A 23,958-nucleotide genomic window follows, 5' to 3' on the forward strand; every position below is an offset into this window, starting at 1 on the left:
TGCAAACTACGTTTAGGCAACTAAATTTGGGTTTTCCCCCAGATGTTGGCGATAAAACGGCTGAACTTGGTATTTCCTACAGCACTTGAAGGCAACGTCAGCTTGTAAAGTTACTCAGCGCCAAGTCAGACAATTTGTTCTCCACCTTCTGTCATCCCTTCGCAGACGCACACTCGTGAGTGCAGCATCTGGAGGGTTTTTCCTTCACTTCCTCACTGGATCTTTGGTTTTGGAAACTTTAGGAAGTCGCTTTGCTTTGCTTTGCTTTGCGTGCTGAAGAAGGAGCAGAATAAGGAGCTCCGCGCAGCACAGATGTTTTCAGTTTTGACCTCCTCTTCTTCTGCTCGTCTCGTCTGGTAAGTTTGAATGACTTGGAATAACCAGGGAAGGGAACAATGCATGCGCTGCAGAGAGGCACGTTATCCATGAGGTTAAACTGTTGGAAAATGTTTGGGGAGGGGTAAATTGCGCAAGAAGTTTTTGTCTGGAAGTTAGAAAAAGACAAACCCTCTGTGATTAGAGTTACAAACAAAAGTCTTCTATGTTGTTGTGATATATATATATTTTGTTTAGTCGTGTCTGTTTCTAAAACAATGTGTACTGCAGCTCACTGTTCTTTTCCACATTAATATCTTCAAGAGGAAACTGCAAAACTGATTTGTGCCACAAAGCAAAATATTATTGCACTATGACCAAGAGTTTTAGTGTCAGAGCATCAGGACAGTTTGTCTTCCTTTCTGGAGACAAGAAAAATCAAAGCTTAAATGTGAATTCTTCACGTTTAATCTACTTTCCTTGTTATTACAGACCTGCTTTATCGTCCTGGTTTGATCCTGCACTCGGCTGCCTGAGGAGAACAGGAGGACGGAGACATGATGGATACTGGTGCAAGGGATAAATCCAAAGCTCTGAATCAATCTAAGTTTCTTTTCTCCTAAACTAAGACTTTAAACTGATGAGAGGACAAGAGTACGCGCCTGATCACTGTAAAAGAACAGCTGGGATGTATTTTTGCAATGAAAATGTAAAATCTGAAGCACTGTTTAACAATGTAGCTGAGAGGAAAAAGGAAAATCACCACGTCTTCCACCAAATTCTGCAGAGCAGTCTGCAAAAGCAAATCAAGTTCCTCCAAGCTCTGAAATCCTACTGCAGTCCCGTCCAAATGCATTCCCGTTCAGTCACTGTCTTCAGAAGACGCTGAGGAAGATGGTGACGATGAGGAGGATCCTCCACGTGAAGGGTGATGTAATGTGCACGTTTCTGCTGCTGGTGCTGTTCTGCCTGCTGCTCTACGCCCGCCAGGTGAGAATAAAACGCACACGGGCGTGGTGTTTTGTATTAAATCAGTCTTGATTGCTTTGTTTATGAGCCCATCTGTGCTTCCCAGGTGGTGCTGTCCTCTGGGTGGGACAGGCAAGTGTGGAAGCTGGAGATCCACACCTCCACCAGCTCCAGTCGGACCCTGCTGGGAACCAGTGGAGCCAAAGTGGGCCAGGAGTCTCAAGGGGTACGACCTAATATCGTTCAGTTACTCTGTGTGTGTGTGTGTGTTCCTGTGTAGGTATAAGAAAACTATCGTCTAGCATAATGACTAAAGTAAGAAATTAAAACCAGTATTGACTATGAAATTATGGTTTACCAGATTTTAGCATCATTTGAGATCTTACCCAAAGGGGTCACAATGTTTAGAAACCGAACCGGTGGAATCCAAGCAAGAACCCCTCGGCTTAAACCAAATCCAGACTCCCTTATAAATTTAATTATTTAAACTTAAACTCACTTTCCACGTCATTAGGTACACTAGTGAAACTGAAGGAGACAGTCCTGCATCATACCTCATCTTCATGAAGGTTAATATAGTCTGGATTTGTTTACAATAACTCTGAGAGAGCTGTTGATTCAGCCGTGTTTTCATTTTTGGAGGACTTGCATTGTATTGCGGTTTACTGACAGGTGTTTCTATTATTCTGACAACCCCATTTTAGTCAGTGGGCTTCAGTGGTTAGTGAGTTAGTTATCGTATTAGAATGCATTTGTTTTCACTAGTGTACCTAATGAACTGGCAAGTGAGTGAGGTTCTAGGTTACAAGGGAATGTCAACTCTTTGCATCAGCAGTACTTTCCCGATCCCTGCGTCATAATAATATGGTAGTAAGGTTATAAAAATTAAAGGATGAATTAACTGGAGCACTGAATCTGAACCTTTAGAACCAAGATTAATGGTCTGGACTCTTGTGTTGGCAGGAATATGTTTCACATGTCATTTATCTTTATTTAGCATTAGCCGTCTAAACTTTGTTAAATATTATTATTAAAGTACAGCTGAGGCTCACGGGTTGATTTGCTCATAAAACCAAAGCGCTCATCAAATTAAAGTTTCGACCTGCCGCTGGAAACTAAATGAGAAAGATGACCACATTTACAGAAGGCCTGGTCCTCATTTATAATCCTCACATTAAGGACTTGGTGTTCTCGGTGCCCGCGGAGAGGCAGCGCTGAAAGCCGGGCTGAAAGCTCCAGGCTGGGCTGAGGCGCTTTACAGTTTGTGCTTCATGAATATTTATGATGCATGTGTCCAGCGCAGTCATCAGTGTGTGTACGCGCAGTATGCTCGTATTTATGTTGGTGTAAATATCCATCTGCGTGGATTCACAGACTGTTGTAACAGATGCTGTTCTTTAAGAAACGAATATGTAAATATAACCTTCTAAAACGTTCAGATTGTCCTCTTGTCCTCTGGAGGGTCGGGGGCTGGAGCCTATCCCGGCTGTTATTGGGCAAGAGGCGGGGTACACCCTGGACAGGTCTCCAGCTTATCTCAGGGCTAACACAGAGAGACAGACAACCATTCACACTCACACCTACAGCCAAGTTAGAATCACCAATTAACCTAACGAGCATTTCTTTGGACGATGGGAGGAAGCTGGAGTACTATATGATGCAGTTCATCTTAAAATATTATGTGACCTGACAGTGAATTTGTCTTTGAGCAGCTGGCAGGAAATAATAAGGCAGTTTTTGCAGTAACTCCTTATAATATATATATATAACATGTGATGCAGTTAATTTGTGTCAGTTCAGGACATGCACAATGTACAAAAATCCAGATTTGGCTTTCGGTTTGCTTGTCAGATGACCTTTCCTTAATTTAATATCCTCTTTTATTTCCTCCTAATTGTCAGTTTGCCTCCAGCTCTGCAGAGCCAGCGCTGCCTCCCTGTAAGCCCCAAGCCAAATCCAAGCCTGAGGTCAAGTCTAGGGGCAAATCCAAGACACGGAGGAAAAATGCGGCGCAGGCGAAGACCGCCGGCAATCCCCTGCCGACGATGCCGCCGTTCGACTTTGAGGGCTACCTGAAGGAAAAGGACAACAGGAACTTCAAGCTGCTCATAGACCAGCCGGAGAAATGTCACATCGGAGGGGCAGGAGGAGGAGGAGAAGAGCGAGGGTCTAATACTGCTCCGTATATGCTCATCGCAGTGAAATCCATAGCTGCAGACTTTGAGAAACGTCAGGTAAAATACGATGCATGTATGTGTTTTAAAAAAGCTTGTTGTGATGATTAAAGCTGCACTAATCATATTTTTTTATGTTGATACTGGTTCAAATGACAATGCAGGATGTAAATGGAGTTACAGCGCATATAGTGAGAGGCTCACACATGACTCTGGAGTTCCTCTCAGCTCTACACAACTATTTATTGCCTTTAAGCTTGTTGTTTCTGTTTTACGGTCCAGGACATTCCCAAACAGACACGCTGCATGGTTTGTGACACTGAACCATCTGGGTACTCGTCCAAACACTTTGGAAAGGGCAGGCACTTCCAAAAAAAAAAAAAACAACTTGGCAAGAGATTGGAAAGTTTGGCGTTAAAAGCTAGCAAGCAGTCTGTGTAGTTAATCATGCAGATCTTTGGCTAGCTGAAAATGACGCTAGGTCATTTTGGGCTCTCAGGTCATCACACCCCAACCACACCCGTCACTGGCAGTAAATCCTTAAATCCTAAACTGGTCCGTGCCTCAAATTCTGTGATCAAATTTGGAAAGATCACAAATATCACAAGAATCCAGCCGCCTCACATGGTATCAATTTTCTTGCTTTAGTTCATTCTCACTAGTCTCCGGGTTGTTTCCAGCTGCAGAAAAAGTTGCATTTCTAGGAAAACCTGCGGCCAAGGTGCATGGAAGAGGAAAAGAAACTGTAGAAAGGTAAAGACTCCCAGCAGCACTTGTAGTAAATGGAACGACTTTAACATTTACCTTTAAATGGAAAACAGGCACACAGACAAAAAACAGTTTAGGAACAGCACAAGGTGTTGACCTGACCTCCAAATTCACTAGATCTCAAACTGATCAAGTATCTGTGGGATGATCCACAGAGGCCCCCCCCCCCCCCCTCCCCACTAACAACATTCTGTTGCCAGATGCCACAGGACACCCTCAGAAGGACCATGTCTGTTTTGGAGACACAAGGGAGACCTACACAATATTAGGACATAATGATATGCCTGATTGTTGTACATATAAGTCGTTTCCAGCTGCAGCAAGAAGTTTTTTCCAACAGCAAGGCAAAGTGAGCACGTAGTGTCAATAACATGGACTGTATAAAGATGGACGACTGAACTGCTCCTCAAAAGTGAAGCCAAAGCAAGAAGAGCTCCCCCTGGTGGCTGGCTGCAGTATATGTCATAAGCTCCACCCCCTCCATGTTAGTGGATGGGACTTGGGCCAAACTAAAACACTAAAATACACGTCAAATAATTTTTTTTAAGAAGGGTTTCTGTCATTTTAGGTAGTTAATATAATGTTGATTCATGTTCAAGTGTCAATTTATACAGTCTATGGTCAATAACAATACAAACTGTCACAAGAACAGAACCTGGAGCCTGAAACCTTGAGCAGAACCTCAAGCTCATATGGGGGGGATACCATCTGCTTGAGGCCAGCGAGAGGCAGAAAATGTGCACAAGGAGAAACAAGATGATCCATCCATATGTACATCTGACTAAAGCGTACATCTAGAATCCAATCATGATACAAACAAGAGTACAGGATATAGCTTATTCATTCATGCTTAATGGGTGTACAGAAGGATAAACGAGAGCACAAGGGGATAAAACTGATAACAGTAGTTGTATTACAGGTGATATTGAATATAAGAGGTGTTATAAGCAGGTTGGATAATTATTCATTCAGGCAGGAATGGATTACTATAAGCCCTGGAAACTGGACAAGAATTAATGAGACCAGAACCACATTAGAGTAGTGTGCAGCTCTGCAGAACAGATGCACAGAGCTTGGAGGTTGGAGGCAAGATGGGGGAGGGGGAGAGATATATTTCACTCAGGAGTCGCTGTACATATATTTTCCTAACATGCCTCCATCAAATCGGCATAAAAACAGACTTAAGGTGAATAAAACAACCTCTTCCTCTCTGCTTTCATTTCTTTTAGGTGGTACGTCGAACATGGGGCAAGGAGGGACATTTCCAAAACGGCGTGTCCATCCGAACCGTTTTCCTGCTGGGGGTCCCCAAGAATCAAAGCGCTCTGCCCCTGTGGGATCGTCTCCTGGCCTACGAGAGTCAGACCTACAGGGACATCCTGCTCTGGGACTTTGAAGACACCTTCTTCAACCTGACTTTAAAGGAAACTCATTTTCTGACATGGGTCAACAACAGCTGTCCTCACGTCAAGTCAGTGTTAGTGAAACTAAATAATTCTTAACTTCGTGTGACTCTTTCTCAATGCTTTACTGTTTTATTTTTTTGATCTTCTCTCGTCCAGGTTCATCTTTAAAGGTGATGCTGATGTTTATGTTAATGTGGAAAACATACTGGAGATGCTGAGAGGTCGAGAGCCAGATGAGGATCTGTTTGTCGGTGACATTATCGTCAATGCGAAACCCATTCGCCGCCGCACCTCCAAGTACTATGTGCCAGAGTTTGTGTATGGAGGGGGTTTGTACCCAAATTATGCTGGAGGCGGAGGGTTTGTTATGTCGGGACACACAGCGAGGAGACTGAGCTCATCCTGTCAACAGGTACTTGGTTTTGGCTTTTTTTTTTTTTATATATATATATATCCTGATTCTTTACATTTACAATGATTTCTAAAACTTTCCTCTAGGTGGAGTTGTTTCCAATCGATGATGTCTTTCTGGGAATGTGCCTCCAGCTGATCGGCGTCAAACCGTTGCGCCATCAGGGCTTTCGAACCTTTGGCATCCCCCGACCGTCTGCGGCGCCCCACCTCCAGACGTTCGACCCCTGCTTTTACCGGGAGCTCATGGTCGTTCACAGCCTCAGCGTCCCACAGATCTGGCTCATGTGGAACCTCCTCCATGACCCCAAACTGAGCTGCCACAACAGCACCGGCCTGACGTCCTGGTCTTTTAAATGGAGGACGGGCGAGATGGCGGGAGAGGAGACGGACTACGGTGAGAAGCAGGTGTTTGTCATGCATTAGAGGCGTTGACGGAAATGGTTAGGGTGCAGGATCTGTGGGCAGTGTGATGTTCCCAGATGTGATTTATTTTATTTTTTTTAAAGCTGGCTGACTGTCTCGGGGGAAATGAACTGGCAAAGGCGAAAATCTCTCCAGAATATTCAGTGAGGAAGTCCAAAGAGAATTTACTGTCAGTGCCCCATCTGTCTGTTTACACTGTGCCATCCAGCAACGTCTGGAGTTTTGAATGTGTAATCTTTAGAATCAGTTTAAACATGTTTGCGTAGATGTAGAGATCCAGAAGGATGTATAAAACAAAATATGAAAAAAGGGCGGTTAGCTGGTTTAACCCTGATCAACTACCAAAACGCTGGGATTACGCTGATCCTCGTTATGTGGACAAACAAGACTAGAATTGGTTCTGGGGAGACAGTAGAGACTTTTTCTGTTCTGATTCCTGTCTCTTCGTTGTTATGCTGGATGGAAGCACACATGGACAGTCACATTATCTGTTCCCTGGAGGAACAACAAATGAAGACTAAATGGAAACCAGCTGCACAACAGGAACCAACTGGGATTGTGATATATACACGCACACGCACACACACACACACACACACACACACGTTCTCTGCTGAATATCTGTTTGCGTACTTTCATGTGAACTCTTTCTTATTGTAAAATTAAACATCTTTCTGATTTCTTTGTCTCGTCTGTTTTCAGATAGTTCAGGTTTGAAAGAAAGATTCATGATCAGATGGATTCCAACACACTCACACACGTTAACAGATCTGAATGATTGTGCTCTTTGGACTTCAGCCTATGCTGTGTGCTGCTGACATGTTGTGCAGCGTTGCACGTTGATATTGGAGGGATTGCATTCATTAGTTACGCAGCCGTGGTGCCGAGAGGGTGTACGCCTTAATTATCTACTGATTCTTATTCCCCTGGAAAATCAGAATGATTGGCAAAAAAACATTTCCTTTGTCTTGATTTGCACGAAGCAAATGTTAGCATGGGGCGGCACAGTGGTGTGGTGGTTAGCACTGATGTCTGACAGCAAGAAGGTTTGAATCCATCGGCCGACTGAAAGCTGTGTGGAGTTTGCATGTTCTCCCTGTGTCTGCGTGGGTTCTCTCCAGATAAAAAGACATGCTCGTTAGGTTGATTGGTGATTCTAAATTGGCCGTAGGTGCGAGTGTGAATGGTTGTCTGTCTCTCTGTGTTAGCCCTGAGATAGACTGGAGACCTGTCCAGGCTCGATGACAGCTGGGATAGGCTCCAGCCCCCTTACAGAAGATGAATGAATGAATTAAATGTTAGCATGTTAATCTGACTCAGTAAACACTGTAGCGTCACCATGTTACCATTTATATCATCATCACTGTTTTGGATCATGACAGATCAGTTTAAGAAAATAAATCCTATGACTTTTCAAAGTGTAGTTCCAGATGTTTTTTTTGAAAATTTGATTTTAAATGATTAATTAAAAGTGTAAATCCCCATGAAGACTTTGCATGTACACGAGATTAAATGTTAGTAGATCAACACTGTCGCAGAAATTGCAATAAAAATGTTTTCACATCAACCAAAGGTCTTTACTGTCAAGTGTGTAATGAAAAACACTGCATACTACTATTTTAGAAGTTGTTTTTTTTTTTTTTTAAAGCGGTATCTATTAAATATTTTAGTATATGATTTGCAGGAAGTAGAGATCTTTGTGCTAGAAGCCTGGCAAATGATACCATATTGTGTTTGTATTTCAGGAGGCTTTTAAATAGAAACCACTGCAACACTTTTGTGTCCCAGTAGTGACGGCTACAACGAGGCAAAATTCACATTACAGATGATCTAATTAATTCTTTATTTTACAGTAAGTAGGAACCCATTAGAGGGAGGTAATTTCTCATTCATCCAACTCATGGTAGAGCTGAGTTTTTATATATATATATATATATATATATATATACAGCTCTGGAAAAAATTAAGAGACCACTCCCACAAATGTTTCTTAAATCAGCATCTCTATGGCAGCCAGTCCATTCCAGTGTTTGTTCGATTCCAACACAAGCCTCATTCTACTTGATCACCTGAACCAAATCTTATTTTATGAGGAAGATTATAAAAAACCACTGCTGTGATTAAAGACTGAGATTATCCCACCAATAATGATTTCTAAACTCTTCCTAAGTTAAAATATTAGTGTTGTGTTGTTTAAGAAATGTTTTCTTTGCATTATTCGAGGTTTGAAAACACTGCATCTTTTTTTTTTATTTTGACCAGTTGTCATTTTCTGCCAATAAATGCTCTAAATGGCAATATTTTAATTTCAAATTTGAGAGAAATGTTGTCAGAACTTTATAGAATGAAACAAAAATGTTCATTTTAATAAACACATAGCAAAACCAGCAAAACTGATCATTTTGCAGTGGTCTCTTATTTTTTTCCAGAGCTGTATTTTTATTTGAAAAGTCTGCGGGTGTCCCTGCGACAGATTTGCGACCTGTCCAGGGCGTCCGTCCCCCGCATCTCCCCTAATAACAGCTGGGATAGGCTCCAGCCCTGCTGCAACCCTCCAGAGGACGAGCAGTCATAGAAGATGAATGAATGAGTCTGTGGGTGTTGCATATTTTAAAATCACATGACAAGGGACTATTACGGCCCAGGACTCACCTCGGGTAAACCAGGGGACTTTCCAGCCACACAGTGGAAGAAAGTGGTTTTTGTGTGTGTGCGTTCTCGCTGGTCTGATTTCTCTTCTAATGCTTTTAAGGAGGCTCATCAGACTCAGAAACAAAACAAGCCTATTTCTTATTATACTTGTGTTAAGCTTAAAGTTCCGATGCTGCATAAACTAAGAAATAAAAACATCTGAATCCTTTTCACATCCACATTTTTATTATTATTATCATTTTTTTATTTATTTTTTCATATCCTGGTTGCACACACAGAAAATGATCTTCGATGTCAATGAACAGTGAGCGTTTTGAGTTCATAAAAGTCCAAATGTTGCATCGGGGGGTTGCTGGAGACGGGAGCACATCATCTCAACAACCGTCATGAAAACACTGTTAAAAGTAATCTGCTGGAGCAAAGCGTTCAGTCAACACAACCCATCTCTTCGCACTACATGGTATTATTATTATTATTATTGCCTTTTTTTTTTTTGTCGTCGTTTTTTTTTTTGTCAGTGGACATGCTGGATAAATCTACTCTTCATACACAAAGTTATAGTATTCAAAATATATAAAACGCCACATTCCAATGAATTTCACAATTAAGTATAACTGCCCCATTTCCAGAAATGGGCTCCACAAAAAAAAAAAAAAAAAAAAAAAGGAGAAAGAGAGACGGACAACAGAACATACTGGATGATGCCAAGAACAGACGATACAAAGCGTTAATATGAGATTATCGTTACACTTAAACTGAAGCTGTCCGTTATAAATTACAACAATCTGATCGTCACTCATTCCTCCATTCAACGAAACAATAATTATAATAAAAAATAACAAAAGCCACACACAGACCTCCAGAATAAAGTGTCCACTTGTTTCTCTATCTTAAAAACTTTAGAAAAACAAGGATGTGATATGTCCACCTGAGTTTGGGTGAGATCGACTACCCAGCAACCTACAGCCCCTTTCTCTCTCTCTCTCTCTCTCTGTATCTCAATGCAGCATCACAGCGACGGCCGGGGACGGGTTTACCAAAGCCAAGCATCTAACGTTTGTAGTGTGCAAGCCTGTCTCCAAAAATTTTTATTAACACCGTCTTGAAGAAGCTTCATTCACTGCTTCTTCTTCTTTTTTTTCTTTTTTAAACAGTCGTCCCATCTGCTTCCAGTTGAGCGAAGAAATGACCAAAAACTTCTGCAAATTCAGCAGCAGGTGGAGGATTTAATTCAAATCCACACATTCAACTGTTTATCTCTGCATTGCCGCAACCATGTGTTTCAGTGTTAAACCGGAGAAACAGAACGAAGCACAAAAACAAAAAAAGAAAGAAGAAGAAGAAGAAGCCAGTTCTGGGAAACCCATCCCGCCACTCTCTGCAAGATAAAAGGACACCTAAAACGACTGAGACGGCCATGACACCACGTCGGCTTGTTTCTAGTGCTCAGTGACACGCACACATACGTACTGTACAAGGATGCAGCTCAAATGCATTCTCATATTTACAAGAAGATTCCTTTTTTCTTTTTGTTTTTTGTTTTGTTTTTCCCATACAGAGGAGATAAGAGACAGAAGTCAAAGACAGGCTCGGTGGGAGATGAGGCACAATGTTCAACAGTTTTTTTTTTTCCTTTTGGATTTTTGCTCGCACAAAAGCAAGCGGTAGTAAAATGTTTTAAATATTAATAGCGTTCATGAAGGTTACTTCACATCCGATTGGACGATAAACCAGAGCAGGAGTGGGGAACATGTTTGTCCTTCAGATTGTTGGCCAGCCGTCGCTCTTAAATCCCTTAAACACCTGGGAGCTCAACTTTACTCCATTTGTTAGAATTAAAGAAACCAAGCAGCCAAATCTGATGTTATCCACTCTACAAAAACATCTCTCTCTTTTCCAGGCCAAGTACTATTGGATGCAGCTTAGTTGCTATTTCTGTGACTAAGAAACCCCCCCCCCCCTGCCCCCAACACATCTGTACATACTTGCAGCCTTAGCATTGCACATGAAAAAGTTTCAATACTGAGTGGTCTGGAATAGGAAAAAAAAAAAAAAAAAGATGAAAGAAGATTCCAGTGGTTTTAAAAAATAAAATGCTGTAAGCAGATTCCTCTCCTCCTGGGTTGAAATAGTTATCAAGGAGGAAGGATTACACGTAAAGAGGACGACACCAGAACAGGAGCGCACGACTATTTACAGCATTTACACGCCAACTCCGTGAGCATTGCAGTCTGAACGAGTGAAGAAATGTTTCTCAGAACTGCCTGATTGTTGTGAGAAATGCTGAATTGTTGAATCGATTGGGAATTGTAATGAAATCAGAAAACGGACAGAGCGTTACGATGAGAACTTTGCACCGTTTGCTTTTTGAAAACCTACTTTTTTAAGTATGGCAAAGTCCTTTCAATAGTGGACGATGCTGGTCATAAACAGACGCACGTACTCTGATGGCTTTAGGTTTCAAAGAGGGATAAAGATGAATCAGTGGATTTAGACTAGGGATGCACCGAAGATTTTCAGCCGTAAACCGAAAATGCACTTTCGTGCCATTTTCGGCCGAAAATTGCTGCGGTTGTTGCTTGCATCATCACAACATCCTGTTTCAGTCATGTTGTTTCGGTCGTGTTGTTTTGGCAATATATTTTCGACCGAAAATGGCCCAGAAGTACATTTTCGGTTTTCAGCCGAAAATTCTCGAACTTTTATCGCCGAAACAACTTCAGCAATTTTCGGCCGAAAACCGGAAGTGCAATTTCGGCCCATTTCCGGTGCATCCCTAATTTAAACCGCTCGAGTAGAGGAGGAACATGTACAAGATCCTTTACGACTCCTCGAGCCTGAATAAAAAAAAAAACAAAAAAAAAAAATTGGTCTTGCAAAGTATTTTCATCATTTCACTAAACGTACAGGCCACGACTTCAACCCTGACACCTTCGCACATGTCGGTACAAACAATCACAAGTGAAGCCGTGGCGAGAAAACAAAAACAGATGGCATTAGTACCAAGGAACAATCAATGAGAAGATGTGTATTAAAATTAATACACAGTTTATTAATTTGTTTGTAATAATAATAATAATAATAAAAAAAAAGAATAGATGTATTTATACACTGGGAGGGCGATGCAAACTGCAGTCACATGTTACGATGACGGAATGACTGAAGTTTCTTCCCCATTTTCAAAATGGGGCTCAAATGCATTAAGTCCACAGAGACATAATGGTCTTTAAATTGCAGCTCGCTGACAACAATCCCGACTGCCTCTTTACTTCCCGCTGCTACGTTAGCTGTAATCAAACCCAGACAACAGACGGACTGAGCGGTTTTCACAGTGGGCTATCCGGGAGCTGAATTTAGAGGCTTCACCACAGCAATGACCAATGACTTGGATGTGCAAGCTTTGAAACACACAATGCAACGAAAACGGACTCAGCCAACACACGTATCTCTCTCTCTCTACGTGGGACAAGTTTAGACGGGAGATGATGTCAAATGAAAACATCCTGAAACGTCTTTGGCTATAGCATTTGGCAAGTCGACAAAGAAATAAACGCAGGCATTGCCGGAGGGATGAAATGCAATGCATCGGTCAGTCAATCAGGCGGGGAGGACCTCTCTGCTGTTGTTCAGACGTACGGCTAAAAACACACATTCACAGACACGTTATCTCCTCAAATCCATCCGGAGCTCAAGTAAAAAGGGGTGTGTCATTAGTGCAAATGTAAAGATGGATTTAAAAACAAAACAACAGTACACAATGAAAATGGTCGCGATAAGAGGGAGGGGGGGCTGAGAGAAATGAAGAAAGTGTGTCTACGCCCGTCAAAAAAAACATGCAGGAAGGTTTTATCAGACCAACAGGCTGTCAGTTTGTGCTTGTCATTAAGTCTCCTCTCATTCACAAAAGAAAAAAGGTCTGCCAAGTTCATGCAAAATCTTCGCGTCATGCCTGCATGTTTGTTTGCTTCTCGCTCAAAAAGCTAATAAAAAAATTTAAAATTAGACAAACCAGCTCCCATGTATGAGAAATACATGCGAGCGCAGTAGTGAGGAATTGAAATGTGCTTGAATTAAAGTCCGTTGAGACGTCGGCTTAAAAATCAGCGACCTAACGCATGCAGAGGCTCAATTTTGTGAGTGTAAGCGACAAGTCAGACGCGTCCAGAGCGACTGGGAGTAACAGCAGCTGGCGGCGGGTTGATAAAGAGTGTTTGCTGCTGTCGTGTGTGCTTGTGTGTGTGTGTGTGTGCGTGTGGGCACCACTGAACGGAAGGAAGAGTAGGAGGAAGATGAAGAGGGAGACAATAATCGGTGGGACGTTTCGAGCAGGTGACGTTCTGGACCCGCGCGCCTCTCTCCGGAGTTTTCCTCTGCAGCTTTCGGCGCGTTTGGCTCTGATGGCTCTGATTAGCCGGGCTGGATGAGTCCGGGTTTGGACTGAGGCCGGCTGGGTCCGGTTCTGAAGCGGAGGCAGGAAGACAGGCGGTACCGGTTGGTCTGGCAGTGTGGTTGGTTGGTTGGTTGGTTGGTTGATGTGAATTCAGTGGGTCAAAGCTCATTCCTACACTCTGGCCACAGCAGCGGGATGTTAAACTTTGAGATTTGCAGCAGGTGAATTCTTTTCTTATTGGTTACTGTTGCATACAGCCTGCTGATACATCTTACTGGTGGGAACATGTCACCCTACAGTCTCTCTTTTCTTCTGTGATCCAGGGAGAGCAGTCACAGGAAGGAGACAGGATGCAGATTTCCACTGCGACCGTTGAGCTGAGCAAGATAACACTTCAGTGGTTTCTCTTCAAAGCCTCCTCAGCACTGACACCAAGTCACCAGATCTTGGCCGTCCTGGGGTGGTCTTATGTTTTTTGGGGTTGACTGTGCTAGCTGGGTGTGCCTGGTTGGAAGTAGAAGTCTTAGTACCCGACAGGAACGGTTGATTAATGCAATTTAATCGTGTCGCTGTTCAATGAGTGGCATCTGTAGCTGGGCAACAAGTACTTTGTTCGGTTAGGTTCTGCTTGGTTAAGAATCTGGCTCTGGATTAGAAATTCAGTCAGTAGAAGTACTAGGACAGGCCAGAGTGGGATGTGGTTCTGGTTACTTGTTCTGGTTACTTGGAACTACTACTGGACTCAGGCCGGGCTTGAGTGGCGGTCCGTGGAGCACCATAGAGGGTCACTGATGCTATGTGGTTATTCTGCATCACCTGGGGAAGATAAAACAGACAGTGAGTGACTACATGTACATGGAGAACATTTATTTAGCATTATTTATCACTCTGATCAGATTCCAAATTAACTTTTTACAAAACCGGCCCTGGAAATAACTGCTATTCCTAATTTGTCCACTGTTTTAGTCAAAGTAGCGGACAGAGCACAACCCTAAGAACCAGAACTTAACAGCAGGCAGCAATGAGCCGAAATTGCACTTATTTTTCTTAAGAAAGTTCAAGGATAGTTTGTTAAATGTAACCATTGTCCTAATTAACTTCTTTGCACTAAAACAAATGGAAAAAATCTGAACTTGTCATTATTTATAGGTTATTATACCGTTATGTTACTGGTTTGGCCTGCTTGAGATCAAACTGGTGCTGTATGACACACGTGGGTTTACATAGACACTAAATAACATATATCCGATGAGGCATGTGTGTGTTTTCATGCTCCAAAATATCATTCAGAACTTTTTTTGACATTTGCAAAGTGGTTCTGTCTGCGGTGAAGAATTAAATCTCACAGGAATATAACAGATGAAGAATTTCCTTCCCAACTTTACGGAAAACATTATGAATTCATTCAACAGAAAAACATGATCCCTCACAGTTTTGTACCGAAATTTCCGACAAATAAAGTCTGTCTAATCTAATGTCTAATTTTAGCTTCGTACAACACTGGTTTGAACACCACCTTGTCTTTGTCTCTTCTGGAAACTCATCACATCACATGTGAGGTAAACGTGAACAGAAACATTTTATTTATTCCACCCAGAGAGAAACAATTGGAAGTGTCGACATGGTTGTTACGTGCTTAATATTTTAAACGCCCAAATTAAGATTGTCAGCATAATCCACCTCAACTACCCTGGAAGCGAGATGAACTTCCCCACCCACACCTTTCTTGTGGGACAGCTCTGTTGGGAACTGATGACGCTCCGACAAAGATCTGCTGCGCCAGTAAACCAGTCAGAAGAGGAGTAGAATTTGTTTTCAGCAAAATGCCTCTGACTGGTTGTAGGATTATCCAGCTGCATGCAGAAATATTAATCCCAATGGCTTGATATCAGACTCATATCAATATGATATTAGATCAAATTCACACGGTTTTGATTCTGCATTATTCAGCTGTAGTACTGCTGCTAAACGAGCTAAAGTCACTTGCAGACTTTTCATTTAATACACAATTTAACTTTAAGTTGGCATTTAAAGAAGAAAACATAAAATAACTAAATGTCTATGGGTTTCTCGAAATCTGGTACTGCATGTTACCGATATACTCTAACCCCTCCACTAGAGCCTAAAGCCAAATACACACAAGACTAATTTTAACTGGGGACCTCCAGTAATTTGTAATAACTGTGGCGGCTGTCTGCGGCACATGAAACACAGATGTAAGGGGATCCTTTCTAGATCACGTGACGTCCCTTGGTAAAACGAATCCCAAGCGAATAGATGTTTTAGAAACACAACATATTCTAACCTCAAAGATCATCCTCTGCAGTCCGAAGCAGAAAGTGGAGCCAAAGGGGTTGGTGTTGTTGGCTGACGAGGACCTGTCAAACACACGAAAACACCTGATAATGTCAGAGGACGCTCATTTGAGTCTGCAGGACACATATGAAACAGTAATGTGATCCAAGCCGGCTGTGCGCTGTATATGATTGATCACTTGCGTATGCACTTCACCTGTGGAGAACTACGGGTTTTTCCATCGGATGACCGAGCAATTCCTGAATCTGATCCCACTGAGAGAGAAACAAACAAGATGCAGATATTAAGACTTGTTTATTCACCATAAGGTCGCTAGAGCTGCGTTAAAAGGCAGATTGGGAAATAACAAGAGGGATTCATTATGTTAGTATTAAAAGAACACAAAAAAGCAAAACAATTTCCAGTGGCATGAAGCACTTAGACTGACTACTGTGGATTCTGAAAGCAAGACCGACGCCAAGTCTGGGACATCTTCAGAGGATACAAATGATATCGCATGACTTTTATTACTTACCCTGTGCTAACATATGAAAATTAGCATAGCAGCATAGCTACAGCATACAAAAGCTCATATTACCCAACAATCTATCACCACATTAGCAGGTGTGGTGGATATAAATGACCTAGTGATCCAAAAAGAACTAGATTGAACAGTTAGGAAACAAGTGTACCCTTATTACTTTAGAAAATCCCCCAAAAGTTACTATACTAAGAAGCTAAAGGCAGTGATAAAGACGTAGAGACCAGGACAGATCATTACTGACCTACCACAGCGCTACCCTGTGATTTTACGTAGCGTGACCTCTGCCTAAATGTCAGGTCTATAAATTCTTTCCATAGCTGACCTTGCTGTAGGTGGATAAGATGCAGTCCTCAGTCTGAGAATCAGCTCCTTCTAAAGTGTCAAAAGCACAAAAACAAGACATGAGATCAGAAGATTATTTTTAGTATTTAGTATTTTTAGATTTTTAGTTTGCGACTGAAAACGGTCTCACCTTTTTTGATGACTAGTGGAATCTTAAAGTCGCACCGATGATATCTGCGACAAGAGAGAAACTATGATGAAAATGTGGAAAATAGGGGCAGCAGAGATATTTCGACAGATGAAATAAAAGCAAAAGAGCATAATCAGCTGTGACGGAGAGGAAAGAGTTGACTGGACAGGATAAAAAAAAAAAAGATATTTACATATTGAAGTTGTAATGTCCTGGATAGTTGGTGTGGAGGACAAACTTTTTAACCAGGTGAGTTGTTGAGTCAAACAGGATATCCTGGAATGTAAGAAAAAAAGAAAAAGGGCGATCATCAAGATTACTTTTTGTCATATGTTTGACCAGAACGTCTTGCTATAATGCAAACACTGCAGAGCAAACACAGATAAAGGCAGGAACATTCATTGAAATGAGGGACCTGTGCTATGGAGCTCAGTCAGCCTCCGTTTTCAGATGAGCTCATCTTGTTTGCTTTCCCCGCACGGATTGCGCAAACAGGTCAAAGACAGACAGCGACCTAGAAAGGTCACTGGCTAAAAATATGCTTATGTCAAAATCCAGCTGACGCAGGGACAGACTATAGACCCAAAGATGTTGATCCAAGAAGCACCGACAGAGACAATATTTGATGATGTGGCATGACTGAAAACAGTTCACTATCTCACCTTACGTACTTGTAATGCAGGGAATGTATTAAGAGCCTTTTTAACCCCTTGAAATTCCTCAAATTTACACCTAAAACATATGTGAAGTACATTTAAAGCTGTTATTGGACCATTTGGAGTATAGGCATGGTCTCTTTTGAAAGATAACACTCTTATCGTCACACTTTTCTCCCCAACAGTCAGAATATGTCTAAGTGCTACTGGGACTGAGTAATAGGAGTTTGAATACACTATTAAAGAAGGATTTTCATGTCTGCTTAATATTTTTCAATAACATTTGCCTTCAAAATGACTGTAGCTTGGTGATGTGGACTGGAAACACAATGGGACCACAGCTTGAAGACTAATCTAGTCCCATTTCGAATATGACAAAAATACTACAGAAAATTACTATTTTCAATCAAACGTTCAAAGCTCAGAGGTGTTTTGGTATCATCATGTGGCTAATACATTCAAGCTAACTGCAGTTACGATCGAGAATATGTGGAAAATATGTGCTTCTAACAGTAATTTTGAAAGTTCGGTGCAGGCTGGGTGTGCACTAACTATTTTACCGGATGACATTTACTGGACCCACGGAAACGTTGGAAGTCTGAGAAGCTCAACAGATGAGTCGTATATTTTTGTGTTTGCGACTGGTCTGACATAAGTGTTTGTTGAGCCGAAATGGTCTGAAATGGTGTCCGTCATTCCAACTTCAAGAAATTAAGCTTTTCAATAGCGTATAACATGTGTTGGCACATTGACGGATGGTTGAGTTAATCCCCAGTTCAGCCGCCAAAATAGCAGAACAGCAACGAGTTAATGTACTCCCTCTCTCAAAACTTGTGGTCCTGTCATGTACATGTGAGGCTCTCAGAAACTACTCCATGCATAAAGCACCATCGCCAAAGTATATAAAGTTATGAACACACAAACAAGGCTAGGCTCAGTTTACGTACCACTCCGAGGGTGAAGTAGTTGAAGAAGTAGTCGTTACATTTAGAAGGAACCTGCTTGTGAGGTGATGGAGAGTGGATCTTCATCTGAAACAAACACCAATTTGAGAGAAAAGCTGTTTATTTAATTACATAATAAAGAATTAAAATGACAGCAGCATACACTATACTGGGATTACTTGCTTGCTTGTGCATAAAACCTCACCAGCAAGTGAACATGTAACGAAGGGGGGGTCCTACCTTGTCCTCAGACTTGTAGAAGATTTTATGTGGCGAGCCCAGAGCACCCAGTACATCCTGACAGGAATCTCCAAAGTAAATGTTTCTCTCTAGGGACTTGACTTTAGCATCGGCCATCACACCGGGACCGCAACCTGCAGTCGTACATTATAGAACAGTGTCCAGATAAATGGTAAGAAAACACAGTCACGCAGAAGATGCATAATAAATTAAGTTCTTTGTTATATAATTTAGAAAGCAGCAGAGATCTTGGTTATTATCTGTTATTGCATTAATAAATCAAATAAAAAAAAAAAAAACAACAACATCAAAATGTGTGTGTGGAAAATCTCTTGGAAAATGTGATTTATAATCTTAAATCTTAGTCCTCAAGCCACAAAGAGTTACCTGCAGTGAGAAGGCGGAGTCTGAGCCCCAGAGGCCCGGCATGATCTCTCAGGACATCCACACACTCTGCAAAGATGTTGCCAAGGAAACAAGCCAACGGCATCGCAGGAGCTCTGAGGACACAGAGAAAAGAGCATTTGTGTCCTTTATTACCGGGCCTTTCTTCAGTGTGAAGATCTGCATTAATTCTCTTTGATGCTCTTGTTCGCTATACGCGGGCGGCCACATGGGAGCGTTATGATTAATGCTGTACCTCGTTTCTTGCAAGTTGTTGCCGGTGTAGATGTGCATCCTCTTGACCATGGCCCCATGAGGAATCTGCAGGGAGGCCAAACCCATGGCAAAGTTAGGCTGCCAAGGCAAAACAACTGGGAGTGATACAGGACTGGTAATATAGGAGAGGTTTGTGTGTGTGTTCACATTTAACATTACAGGAAGATGAGATAAAACATGAACAAAAAGACATAAATTCCTTGTTTCCCCAGGGTGGAAACCTCAATGATATCCATTTTTTTCATTTTGAAATAACCACATGAATCACTGATATTTATTTATTTTTTTTTACCGTTCATGCAAAAAATGTGTGTCTTCTCTCTCTGAGGGCCAACTCATTATGCTAACGACAGCTTTTTGCAAATCTCCTAAAACCTTCAAGCCTTTTTAACAACGGCAAAGAATGAAAATGGTTCACTAATAAAAACCTACAGTGCTTTGCATACAGTTTTATATGTTTGAATTTAAATCCTTTTGTCATTACGTACTGTATTCTGAAGACTGATTAAAAATAAAAAAGGGCGATATATGTTCTGAACACGGCATATTATAAACCCGTCACTGTTTTATTTATTCTTAGAACACCGTGCTTATTAAGAAACGCAACCATCTGTCATCATTTAAACAACAAGTCAAACAAAGACAGGGGCTTGACCTCAGACTGTCAGTATGAGGCGTAATTACTTAAATCACCAAGCTGGCCCGATCCCCCCTGGGATGGGGGGGAAAAAACGACCGCTCAGCTCTTCTTTAACTGGACAGAAAGCCAATCGATCAAAACATTCTCACCTCGTATTTTGGAGCCTCATTCCACGAGTCCAGCTGAAAGGAGAAGGACAGCCCTCGAAAGTTGAGATGGAACAACTGCTCTGCAGCATTGTAAACTGGACAGAGAGGAAGGAGCGTGAAGAGGAAACATGTTCATATAGAATTAAATCAGCATCCAGGTTAATTTGCAAGTGCACACGTTCTGTTTGCGTTTGGTGAAATACCTCCAGGGTGTGTGGCTCCAAATGACTGGTCTATTTGCTCTATTGTGGGGGCAATGGCCTGAGAGTTGAAATGGACTCCACTGAAACACAATGCACGCACACAGAGCCAGTGTTAAATCTATTAACATTCATGGAGTCTGGTCTGCATTAACTGAAGAGGTAATGGCAGCAATGGGAAATGGATTTCACCGAACGAAATATAACACACACATTATTGCAGGTGGACAAAATTAGTGTAATGTCATTCACCGAGCAGCTGCCGGCCTATCAGTAGGGAGCAATAACTTGATGAAAGTGACTGTATACTGCAGGAAGGTCATTAAAGATAATTGTGCAGACAAATGTAAGCTATGGGACAATACTAGACTCTCATCCTGGATACCTCAATTGCAAAACGTTTGTCTTTATAATTCTACTCACCAGTATTTCAACTTGACTTTGCTCAGGTCATACACTTCAATCACCTACCGTACGGAAAAAAATTAAAAACCGTTAGGGTACAGATAACAAGCGCCATCTTTGCTAATTTTCCATAATAACCATCTTCACCTTGAGTCTCTGATTTGTGGCATCAAACAGCAGTTTAATCCCATCCTGAGTCAAGTTCAGTATGAGGTCATGGCTGAGTGGCGTCTGCCGGGGAGATAAACAAACTAATTAATTAACGGAGTGGCAGGGGGATGAGCCCTCCTACACAGATATGCAGATGAGCAAACAGACTTTAGACCCATCTCAACCCCGAGTCACAAAGTCTCAGAATCAACTTCCCAGAATGATGTTTTTATAGAAATAATAACCCGATAAGGAACTCAAACATTGACTGGTGGAAAGTCGATATTTGAGGCTGATATTTGACTTCTTAAAACAAACAAAAAAAAAACCATACAAACAAAGAAAAAGCAAAAGAAAATCAGATACACAAAGATTAAACCAATTTGTTTTGCCTCATAGAGGAAGTCAGATCCTTAAGTCGTTGGAGAGTGACGCAAATTTGTCTCAACATGAGCTGAATGAAAACTTGAGATGCAACTGAGGTGCAGACTTTAATTCAAGGGGTTTAACAAGAAAATCAAACACATAACCATTTTAATCACAAATAAAAATGTTGGTAATGCTTTATTGATAATCTTTTGCAAGCAGTGACTGAAGGCTGGAAGTAACCGACACCAAGACAGCAGTTTTATCCCATCCTGACCAAAGACTGGGTTTCCTTGGCTCGGCCACTAGATAGTTGCTGCCAGCAGATAGTCGTCTTTCTGCCTTTAGTTTTCAACTTTGATGCATTTGACCGAATCTGAGCAGACAGTATATTCTACGCTCCAGAATTAATTTGTCTGCTTCTGTCTTCTACCACATCATCAATAATCACCAATGATCCAGTGCCATTGGAAGCCATGTTCATCACACTGTGCATTCCACATGATGTATTCCGAGCCGTCTCCTATTTTTTTTTTCTTCCCATCATTCTGGTACAGGTTGATCCCAGTCTCATCTGTGAGAGAATGCTATTCCTGAACTTGCCTGGCCCTTTTAGATATTTCTGGCACAGTCTAATCTGGCCGTTGTATTCTCGAGGTTTACGGGTGTCTTGCATCTTATGGTACACCATTTGTGTTTTCCTACCTCCTGGCTTATTTGGCAATTGCGAATGGTTTTTTCTTTACCATGGAAAGGGTGTTACCCAAGCTCAGTGCATTTCTTTTTTCTTCTGAATTAAATCTGAGAGTCTGCACTTCAATACAATACTGTTTTAAAAACCATGAAACTAAAAAAACAATAAACCGTGTACAAATACTTATGGATCTAACTATATGTGACAAGATTGACATGTTATGGTACTAAAATACACTTTTCAGTGCTCTCTGGTGGATAAAATATGTAACAGCTATGTAACATCAAATTTAATGTAGTATACTTTGCAATATGCCAATGTGTAACAACCTAAAGTGCAGGAATTTAGCAAACAATGGTGTAAAAAAAAACTTTGGCCAGTACTGCTATTGTACAATAGCCTCCAAAGCGTGGACTGCTGCCCAAAACCGGGATTCTTGTGCAAGCTGATTAACATTTTTGTGGATATAAGCGTTTTTGTAAAGAGAGAGACAGATTGAAATATTGAATTTGGCCCTCCTACCTGTTCACTGTATAGCACCTGGACATTTTTGATGATGCGGCAGTGTTTCTGAAGGATAGAGATGGCCTGGGAAAATGGCATCCCTGAAAATACAGACACACACACACAGCAATGAAGAGAAGCAAAAGTGTTTTCTCACACATTTGTTGAGATTCTTTTTCTTTTTTTTTCTTTCCATTTAAGCGTTGTTTTGTAATGTTTTTACAAAATGTTGCATAATACCCACCTAAGGCGAATTCCCATTGCTCATTTCCTAGTGATCTCTCAGGCACCACCTCCAGATCCAGCATTGGCAAGTAGTGGGGGGCAGCTCACCACACCTCAAGACACTATGGGACCCTCTGAGGGACCCTCTCTCTTTCTCTGCTCGTCTCTCCTGGATCGCGGCACCGTGTCACAATCGTTTCAGATGGCTCTGCTAATTCATACCTATCTGCTTATTCTTCTAAAGCCACCAGATTCATGAGTGTGAGCATCAAACAGGCTACTAACTCAGCCTATGGGTTACTGTAAAAGTTTTTATCTCATGTCATATGCCCTTGACATTAAAACTGGTACCAAAGCAAAAAAAAAAAAAATAATAATAACAGATATTAAACGTTTAAAATGACACCCACAGTGCAAACCTACCTAAAGCTCACTAAGATGTATACGTTTAAATTACAATGCAATAAGTTACCCAGCATTGGCTGACAGCTTGCACACACACACACACACACACACACACACAAACAAATTGCGCAACCTGTCAGCAAACCTAAAACGCACAAGGCCAGCTGTCAGTCAACCTCCTGTTTGTTTGTGTGGTTTAAAATCGATACGGATAACAAATACAACAACCTGAATTCACACAGTTTAATGGAAGGACTAATCGAACAGATATGCCCCAACTTGTTCAACAGGGTTCAATTTAAGTGCCCCGTCGCTCCCACACACCAACAGAGTACCTGATTCTGTGGCAGACAACAACAAACAAAAAGATGAATCACTTTAAAACCCGACTATTATGACCGTTATGCCTCTTATCTCTCACACTCGGGGCGGTTACGAAAGCGTCAAGTCTTGACAACAACACTGTTTTCTTTGCGGAATAAGCTAACGTTAGCGGACGAGCTAGCTGCCCTGTTCGCGTACTGGTAATGAAGTATAAATATAAATAAAGCAGGAAAAAGAAAGAAAGAAAAAAAAAAACCTAATTCAAGACAAACAAAAAATTAATACCGCGGTTGAGGCTGCCGCGACATAAACAAAGAGAGCACGCCAGCGAGTCGTCGGCTGCCGTTGCCGTTTTTTCTTTCTTCGTTGCACCGAAGGTTCAAGCTTAGGAGCTAGCTCTCTTCTGCCGCTAGTGCGCAAAATTATCAAGCCCTCGCGACGAGACGCGTCCCCTTGTCACTCGTAAACTCGCCAGCCGATAAATACCCACGCCGTGTCCCTCTCACGGTGTCTTTAATGCGCCTTCAATGTCAGGAGCAGATAAGAGCAACACAGTGTCCAAACAACAGCAACT

General features: G+C 41.7%; 2 protein-coding genes across 4 annotated transcripts; one reads left to right on the forward strand and one right to left on the reverse strand.

Annotated features, from left to right (window-relative positions):
* The first annotated feature begins 473 nt into the window (after positions 1 to 473).
* b3gnt9 (UDP-GlcNAc:betaGal beta-1,3-N-acetylglucosaminyltransferase 9) lies at positions 474 to 6,786 on the forward strand. Its single transcript, XM_084554684.1, has 6 exons — positions 474 to 1,305; positions 1,391 to 1,510; positions 3,186 to 3,518; positions 5,456 to 5,697; positions 5,789 to 6,044; positions 6,131 to 6,786. Exons 1-6 carry the CDS (start codon positions 1,210 to 1,212, stop codon positions 6,467 to 6,469), a joined length of 1,386 nt encoding a protein of 461 aa, XP_084410810.1. The 5' UTR covers positions 474 to 1,209; the 3' UTR covers positions 6,470 to 6,786.
* Positions 6,787 to 9,339: 2,553 nt separating this feature from the next.
* phaf1 (phagosome assembly factor 1) lies at positions 9,340 to 23,958 on the reverse strand. 3 transcript variants are annotated; one of them, XR_014699321.1, is made up of 17 exons: positions 22,675 to 23,958; positions 22,449 to 22,531; positions 20,864 to 20,947; positions 20,735 to 20,778; positions 20,315 to 20,394; positions 20,112 to 20,206; positions 19,303 to 19,400; positions 19,050 to 19,162; positions 18,663 to 18,796; positions 18,426 to 18,509; positions 17,016 to 17,098; positions 16,823 to 16,866; positions 16,673 to 16,722; positions 16,023 to 16,081; positions 15,817 to 15,889; positions 13,382 to 14,327; positions 9,340 to 12,759 (listed from the first exon to the last, which is right to left on the reverse strand). XR_014699321.1 is itself a non-coding variant. In XM_084554715.1 (16 exons), exons 1-16 carry the CDS (start codon positions 22,736 to 22,738, stop codon positions 14,232 to 14,234), a joined length of 1,251 nt encoding a protein of 416 aa, XP_084410841.1. In that variant the 5' UTR covers positions 22,739 to 23,958; the 3' UTR covers positions 9,340 to 14,231. The 3 variants fall into 3 exon arrangements, 2 of the variants coding, with proteins under 2 accessions (XP_084410841.1, XP_084410840.1); XM_084554715.1 differs by having other exon boundaries at positions 9,340 to 14,327; positions 19,303 to 19,367; XM_084554714.1 differs by having other exon boundaries at positions 9,340 to 14,327.

Source organism: Chelon labrosus (genome assembly GCF_963514085.1).
Source record: "Chelon labrosus genome assembly, chromosome: 11".
Taxonomy (NCBI): domain Eukaryota; kingdom Metazoa; phylum Chordata; class Actinopteri; order Mugiliformes; family Mugilidae; genus Chelon; species Chelon labrosus.

Bases quoted from the DNA above. Each gene is read 5' to 3' on its own strand.
- b3gnt9 (XM_084554684.1), top strand. From the start codon at position 1,210: ATGGTGACGATGAGGAGGATCCTCCACGTGAAGGGTGATGTAATGTGC. The intron at 1,511-3,185 runs GTACGACCTAAT...CCTAATTGTCAG, and splicing joins TGGGCCAGGAGTCTCAAGGG to TTTGCCTCCAGCTCTGCAGA. The intron at 6,045-6,130 runs GTACTTGGTTTT...ACTTTCCTCTAG, and splicing joins TGAGCTCATCCTGTCAACAG to GTGGAGTTGTTTCCAATCGA.
- phaf1 (XM_084554714.1), bottom strand. From the start codon at position 22,738: ATGCTGGATCTGGAGGTGGTGCCTGAGAGATCACTAGGAAATGAGCAA. The intron at 17,099-18,425 runs GTACGTAAACTG...CTTACATTCCAG, and splicing joins ACTACTTCACCCTCGGAGTG to GATATCCTGTTTGACTCAAC. The intron at 16,082-16,672 runs GTCAGCTATGGA...TTTCTCTCTCAG, and splicing joins TCTTATCCACCTACAGCAAG to TGGGATCAGATTCAGGAATT.